Source organism: Echinops telfairi, unplaced genomic scaffold, assembly GCF_000313985.2.
Source record: "Echinops telfairi isolate 266 unplaced genomic scaffold, ASM31398v2 ScPeMD7_7473;HRSCAF=8511, whole genome shotgun sequence".
NCBI lineage: Eukaryota > Metazoa > Chordata > Mammalia > Afrosoricida > Tenrecidae > Echinops > Echinops telfairi.
Window position 1 is genome coordinate 6,069,627 of NW_022111377.1, and position 8,108 is coordinate 6,077,734.

General features: G+C 47.2%; 1 protein-coding gene and 1 pseudogene across 1 annotated transcript in view; one reads left to right on the forward strand and one right to left on the reverse strand.

Moving 5' to 3' along the window:
• SART1 (spliceosome associated factor 1, recruiter of U4/U6.U5 tri-snRNP) overlaps positions 1–2,233 on the forward strand; it is a 2,551-nt gene extending 318 nt beyond the window's left edge. The window contains exon 1 of the mRNA XM_030889065.2: positions 1–2,233. This exon is cut by the window's left edge and continues 318 nt beyond it. Within this exon, the coding sequence (XP_030744925.1) occupies positions 1–2,175 (2,175 nt within the window). The 3' untranslated portion in view covers positions 2,176–2,233.
• Positions 2,234–6,633: 4,400 nt separating this feature from the next.
• Positions 6,634–6,793, reverse strand: LOC115874005 (annotated as a pseudogene).
• Between the last annotated feature and the right edge of the window lie 1,315 nt (positions 6,794–8,108).

Sequence of the window (8,108 nt, forward strand, 5' to 3'; positions counted from 1 at the left end):
GGCGCCCACGGGCGGGAGCGCAGCCAGGCCGAGGCCTCGGAGCGCCGCGTGAAGCGGGAGAAGCGCGATGAGGGCTACGAGGCCGCCGCCAGCTCCAAGGCCGCCTCCGAGGCCTCGTCCCTCAGCATCGAGGAGACCAATAAACTCCGGGCCAAGCTGGGGCTGAAGCCCCTGGAGGTGGGTGCCGTCAAGAAGGAGACGGGCACCAAGGAGGACCCCATGGCGGCCGACGTCATCAACCCCATGGCCATCCGGCAGCGCGAGGAGCTGCGGGAGAAGCTGGCGGCTGCCAAGGAAAAGCGCCTGCTGAACCAGAAGCTGGGGAAGATTAAGAGCCTGGGGGAGGACGATCCCTGGCTGGACGACACGGCAGCCTGGATCGAGAGGAGCCGGCAGCTTCAGAAGGAGAAGGACTTGGCGGAGAAAAGGGCCAAGCTGCTGGAGGAGATGGACCAGGAGTTCGGGGTCAGCAACCTGGTGGAGGAGGAGTTTGGCCAGAGGCGGCAGGACCTGTACAGCCCCCGGGACCTGCAGGGGCTCACCGTGGAGCACGCCATGGACTCCTTCCGTGAAGGGGAGACTGTGATCCTCACCCTCAAAGACAAAGGCGTGCTGCAGGAGGGTGAGGATGTGCTCGTGAACGTGAACATGGTGGATAAGGAGCGGGCCGAGAAGAACGTGGAGCTGCGGAAGAAGAAGCCCGACTACCTACCCTATGCGGAGGACGAGAGCGTGGACGACTTGGCACAGCAAAAGCCCCGCTCGATCTTGGCCAAATACGACGAGGAGCTCGAGGGGGAGCGGCCCCACTCCTTCCGCCTGGACCAGGGTGGCATGGCCGATGGCCTTCGGGAACGAGAGCTGGAAGAGATCCGGGCCAGGCTGCGGCTGCAGGCCCAATCCCTGAGTACCGTGGGGCCCCGGATCGCCTCTGAGTACCTCACGCCCGAGGAAATGGTGACCTTTAAAAAAACCAAGCGCAGGGTGAAGAAAATCCGCAAGAAGGAGGTGATGATGCGGGCGGATGACTTGCTGCCTCTGGGAGACCAAACTCAAGATGGGGACTTTGGCTCCAGGCGGCGAGGCCGGGGTCGGCGCCGAGTGCAGGAGGTTGATGAAGAGGTCCCAGACGAGGAGGACAAGGAGCCAGCCCCACAGCCCACCCCGTCAGATGACACCCGTGTGGAGAACATGGACATCAGCGATGAAGAGGAGGGCGGCGCTGCACGCGCTGGGTCCCCAGAGGTGCTGGAGGAGGATGAGGCAGAGTTGGAGCTGCAGAAGCAGCTCAAGAAGGGTCGCCAGCTCCGGCAGCTCCGCCAGCTGCGTGACAGCGCCGAGAAGGTGGTGGAGATCGTGAAGAGGCTGGAGTCTCGCCCTCGGGGCTGGGAGGAGGAGGAGGATCCCGAGCGGAAGGGGGCCATCGTGTTCAACGCCACGTCCGAGTTCTGCCGGACCCTCGGAGAGATCCCCACCTACGGGCTGGCGGGCAACAGGGAAGAGCAGGAGGAACTAATGGACTTTGAGCTGGATGAGGAGCGCTCAGCTAACGGAGGCTCCGAGTCCGATGGGGAGGAGAACATCGGCTGGAGTGCCATCAACCTGGACGAGGAGAAGCAGCAGCAGGATTTCTCCGCCTCGTCCACCACCATCCTGGACGAGGAGCCCATCGTGAACAGAGGGCTGGGGGCTGCCCTGCTCTTGTGTCAAAACAAAGGGCTGCTGGAGACCACTGTGCAGAAGGTGGCTCGGGTGAAGGCACCCAACAAGTCTCTGCCCTCAGCCGTGTATTGCATCGAGGACAAGATGGCCATCGACGACAAGTACAGCCGACGAGAGGAGTACCGCGGCTACACGCAGGACTTCAAGGAGAAAGACGGCTACAAGCCTGATGTCAAGATCGAATACGTGGATGAGACTGGCCGGAAGCTCACCCCCAAAGAGGCATTCCGGCAGCTGTCCCACCGCTTCCACGGGAAGGGCTCGGGCAAGATGAAGACCGAGCGGCGCATGAAGAAACTTGATGAGGAGGCCCTCCTGAAAAAGATGAGTTCCAGCGACACCCCCTTAGGCACCGTGGCTCTCCTCCAAGAGAAGCAGAAGGCCCAGAAGACGCCATACATTGTGCTCAGCGGCAGCGGCAAGAGCATGAATGCCAACACCATCACCAAGTGAAGCTGCCCTCCTTCCCCAGTTTTGATATTAAATAAAGTTCTTGCCTTATTCTAAAATATTCAGCCTGCAGAAGAATGCTCTTGGGGTCGTGCATACGGTAGGGTAGGACCCCAGACTGGGAAGAGGAGAGGTTGGGGGCTGCGGTACACTTTCAAAGAAGCCAGCTAGATGGCCCTATTAAAGTTTTCCTGGGCTCAGGCAAGGGGCCTGGCGGTTGCAAAAGGGAGGCTTGTAAAATTCCATTGCCTTTCAATTCCATTTTACCACAAATTTTGGGGGGGCCCCCTGTATTCCCATAGTGGGTGTGCTGCATCAGGAAAGGGTCATGGATTGGGGCAAAGCAGTCTATTCAGCTCAGGTACTTTCTCAAATAACCACACGGAGCAGCTCTCCATCCTACTGGGTCTCTGAGTTGGAATAGATTCAGTGGAAGTGAGTTTGGGTTGAATGAGACAGACCTATTTAAACACATTTGTTTGGAATTAACACCTGCATGTAGCAATACTTTTAAACTTGCCCTCCTGTTGTGTATTCTTCATCAGCACCATAATTTAAATGTATCAGTGTTTCTGTGGTCTGATTCTTTGTCCACCTTTCACATGCATACAAGGCAATTGAAAATACGTGTGTCAGGAGCTCCTCAGTCCTCAAGATAATGTCTCTGTTGTTAACACTTTAAAGAGGTCATTTGCAGCAGATTTTCTCAATGTAGTATATTTTTGGTTGATTTGTTGACCTGTGAGTGTTGAATGTGGTACCAAGTAAAATGTAATCTTTGAAAAGTTCAGTCTTTTCTCCGTTTAGCATGATGTTTTTTGGGCCAGTTATAAGGATTTGGTTTTCTTTATGTTGAGGTATAATCGATGATACATAATAAGGCTTACCGTTCTTCAGGAAGTGCTTCACATCTTGTCAGGGTTGTGTAATCTGCATGTCGCAGGTTGTTAATGAACTGCCTTACAATCCTGATGCTTGGTAAGTCCCTTTTTTTTTCCTAGTGAGTTCCTATAGTCCAACTTCTTGCATCATTTGCTCAGCATACAATTAGAGTACGTATGGTGAAAGATAAAACCCTGACACATGTTTCTTGATTTTAAACCATGTAGTGTCCCCATTATGTTTGAATGGCTGCCTCTTTGTCCATGAATAAATTCCACATCAGTACAATGAAGCGTTCTGGAATTCTCATTCTTCTCTGTGTTTTACCTTAACTTGTGATGATCCATATGGCCTCAGATTCCTTGACATCGTCAATAAAGTGCAGGTAAACATCTTTCTGGTAGTCTCTGCTTTCAGCCAGGATCTATCCGACGTTAGTGATGATATTCCCTGTTTGATATGAGTGTCTGACAGTTCCCTGCTGATGTATTGCTGCTGCAATATTTTTGAATTTAGCAAAGTTTTCCTTGCATAGGATATGATATGTTAGATAATTTCTGCCTCCTGCTGGATCACTTTTCTTGGGGGATCTGCGCAAATACGGATTTCTGCTAGTCAGCTGTCTGGGTTTCCAAATTTCTTGGCCTCACCAAGTGAGAGCTTTCAGCATTGCATGCTTTTGTTGAGACTTTTAAATTGGCATTTCATCAATTTGAAGCTGTTTTTCACCAATGCCTTCAGTGTAACTTGGGCTTCTTCCTTCAGAACCAATGGTTCTTATCCCATACTACCTCCTGAAATGGTTGAATGTCGATTCTTGTGGTCCAGTGACTACGTATTTCTTCCATCTTCTTTTGATGGTTTCTTTTCCATTCAATATTTTGCCCATAGAATCTCCTTCATTTTTGGAATTTTAGTTTGTTTTTTCTCTCCTTCAGTTCTTTCACCTTGAGAAATGCTGAGCATGCTCTTTAATTTTCATTTTATTACTCTAGGTCTTTGCACCCCCTCACCGCCATTACGTTGTTAGATGCAGTCAAATCGGAATGCGACACCGCTGGTCGTGTGTCCCCCTCACATTTGTTGTTAGGGTGGAGCCCATTGTTGCAGCCACTGTGTCGACCCATCTTGTAGAGGGTCTTCCTTTTTTGTGTGTGTGGGGGGGGCTGCTCCTCTTCTTTACTAATCATGATTGGTGTCTCCTGACAATATGTTCAAATAGGTGAGACATCCTTGCCGGTAAGGAGCATTCTTCATAGTCTATACTAGTGTGGAAGCTCTGCTGTGACCTATTCACTTTGGGTACCCTCGATGGCATTTGAAACACCAGTGACACAGCTTCCAGCATGACAGCAACACTTAAGCCACCGCAGCCCTACACACTGACAGACATGGTAGACTGTCATCACAGTCACCCTAGCTAGGGTTTCTGAGACCAAAGCTTTGACGAGCCTTTCAGGACCCGAGAGACTAATCTGCATCACCAAAGGCCTGCATACTTCATTTAGTATTTCGTCTGATCAAACCACACTTTGAAATTTGCTTTCAGCTCTTACTTCATTTCTTCCATTGGTTCGAGCTACTCTACATTCAAGAACAAGCTTCGGATATCCATTTTGGTCTTTCTGTCCTGTCCTTTTAATGACCATTTGCTTTCTTTATATATGATGTCCTTGATTTCATGCCACAACTCCTCTTGTCTGAGTTCAGTAGTTGTCACTGTACCAAATATGTTCTTCAGATGGTTTCTAAATTCAGGTGGGATATACTCAAGGCTGTATTTTAGCTCTCTCGGGCTTATTTTAATTTTCTTCAACAGGTGATTGGCTCTTCCACAGTTGGTCTTTATTTTGGCTGATACTGAGATGGTACTACAACACCTCTTTCCACGCAATACTGGATTTGATTCCTGAATGCTTTATCTGGTAAACTTCACTTACATAGTTGCCGTTTATATTGTTGAAGAAAGGTATTTGCGATGACTAAGTTGGTCTTGCAAGATTCTGTAATGGGATTTCCAGTGTCATTTCTATTACCAGGGCCATATTTCCCAACCACTGACTGTTTCTAGTTTTCACATCTCAATCACCAGTGATTGTGAATGCATCCTGATTGCATATATGATCAATTTCAGACTGCAGAGGTGTCTAGAATTCTTCAGTTTCTTTGGCATTAGTGGTTTCTGAATAAATTTGGATAATACTTATATTAACTGATCTTCCACCCAATGGTTAGAGCATGTTTTTTCTCCTTTGTTGACTCAACACTACATTGGTGGGCACAAAGTGGTGATTTTTCTAATCCTACTATTCTTTCATTTACAGCAGGTACACTTCTCTAAAGATGAAGCTCACCTACCTCTTTTTTCTAGTATAATTACATGCTTATGGATTCTTTTTTATTCACTGTACATTGCCATCGTTATTCTTTTAATATTTAAATTGTCCCATATTTTGCCAGTGGATACTCTTTGAAGATAATTATTTTTTACTATGTCACTGTCCTTTGTTGAGGAGTTCCAGGGTGGTGCAAACAGATAATGGTTAGCACACAACTGCTAACAGAATGTTTGGGAGTTCTTAACCACCCAGGCATTGACTTGATGGAAACAAGTTTACGCCCAGAGGAAGCAACCCTGGTAGTGCAGTGGCTAAGCACTTGGCTGTTGACTAAAAGGTTAGCAGTTCAATGTCAATGGTTAAGCCCTTAACCACTAACGAAAGTGGGTGGTTCCATTTTACCAGCCAATCCTCCAGGGGATGTGCACGCCAGGAAGACTGAGAGTCTTGGAAACCATAGGGGGCAGTTTCACTGCCTACTGAGTAGCAGGGATCAGAATCAACTCAATGGCAGTGGGTAATTAGAGCACATTTAAAAGTTGAAACACTGATAGTGCATTCTTATTCAAAAGCAGTTACACAAATTGTGCTAATTTTAAGTTGCAACACAAATGCTGCTTGAACATGGAAATAGCTTGTATTTGAGAACTAAAAACTCAATAAAAATGGGCAGTGAATGTTAAAAAGATTAAAGACATAGTTTTAAAGGGAAGCAATCTCATTCGTGCAAGTTTATCTTTTTAATTTTTTTTTAGTTTATCTTTTAAAAATCGTTTTATTGTGGGCTCTTACAGCTTTTTTTTTTTTCTTTTAATCAGGAAGTTCGATTTTGATTTGGTGGGTACAAGTGAGGCAGCGCAGGGCTACCAAGGCCTTCGTGAATGCAAGGCCTCCACTTGTCCTTGGGGCCACGGTGAGGGATGTATATGACTCCAAAGCCATCCAGGATGTTGCTTCTCAGCCACCATGTCCACAAACTCATCGGCGTTAAACTTGGTGAAGCCCCACTTCTTGGAGATGTGGATCTTCTGGCACCCAGGGAACTTGAACTTGTCCCTGAGTAAGGCCTCAATCATGTTCCTTGTTTTGAAACTTGGTGCAGATAGACATGACAACCTGGCCAATGTGAACTCTAGCCACCGTGCCTTGAACTTTCCCCAAATCACCTCACATCTCAGTTTGGAGCCTAGTTTAGGGAGAGCAGAATTAGCCAGACCAGAGGCATCAAAAAGCAGCAAAAGGTTGTCTCCAAGGTCCCTTAAGGCAGCGTATTCATACCAATAGGCTGCATACACTGCCGAGGAGGCTTGCTGTTTAGCCATTGCACACACCCCCTACAAGGAGTCTTACAGCTCTTATAACATTCCATCATCAATTGTATCAAGCATATTTGTCCGTATGTTGCCATCATCATTTTCTAAACATTTAATTTCCATTTGAGCTCTTGATATCAGCTCCTTTTCTCTCTCTCCCTTGATAAATTACCAGTTGTTTTCATATCTTACACTGACCACTATCTCCCTACACCCATTTTTGTTGTTCATCCCCCTGGGAGGGGGCAGGGGATTATGCATCCATCATTGTGATCAATTTCCCTCCTCCCCCCTAGCGTCCTGGTATCCCTACTCCCATTTCTTCTATTCCTGAGGGGTTTGTTTGACCTGGACTCCTTATATAGGGAGCTCTTATATGTAGCAGTATACATGCTTTGGTCAGAACTGAAAGGCAGGACTGGGGTCATGATAGTGGGAGTAAGGAAGCCTCAAAGAACCAGAGGAATACTGTTTCATTGGTGCTATAATGTGGCCTGGTTGACTCATCTCTTCCTTGTGACCCTTCTGTGACAGACAGGCTTTGGGTCTCTGCTCTGACCCTGTCCCCTCATTCTCTAGAATGACTTTTGTTTTGAGTCTTCTACCTGATCCCATTCCTCATGATGCACAGACTGGTGTGCTTCTTCCATGTGGTCTTGCTGCTTCTCTGCTAGATGGCCATTTGATTAACTTCAAGCCTTTAAGACCCCAAATGCTCTATCTTTTGATAGCCGAGCACCATCAGCTTTCTTCACATTTGCTTATGCACCCATTATCTTTAGCGATTGTGTCAGGGGTATCATAGAATGTCAGGTTCTTAGAACAAAGTGTTCTTGCTTTGAGGGAGGGCTTGAGCAGAGGCCCAAAGTCAGTCCACTTCCTCAATGGCAAGTTTATCTTTTAAAGTGCAATTTCCAGTGTCTATTAATATTTAAACTTAGTTGAACCCATCATTTCCACTGCTAATAATTTAGTCTACAGAAATATACAAGTGTGTAGACTTGGAAAACTGAAAACCCACTGGTCTAATAACTCCATTATGGTACCAATATGGAATGTGCACCTTTAAAACTATATCCAATACGTCTACAATGCTGTTTCTGGAAACAATTTCTTCAGGCCTTCTATTCAAAGATGGCAAATAGAAATAGGGAATTTCGCTCCTTTATGCTACTAAAAACTTCAGCAAAGCCTTTTTGAAAAGTTGTAGCACTATCAAAAGATACAGCGTCTGGGGCCTTAAAAGCTTGAAGGCAAACAAGCGGCCATCTAGCTCAGAAGCAACAAAGCCCACATGGAACAACATATCAGCCTGTGTGATCACGAGGTGTCAAATGGATCACTGAAGACAAATGGGTGCATAAGCAAATGTGGCGAAGAAAGCTGATGGTGCCCGGCTATC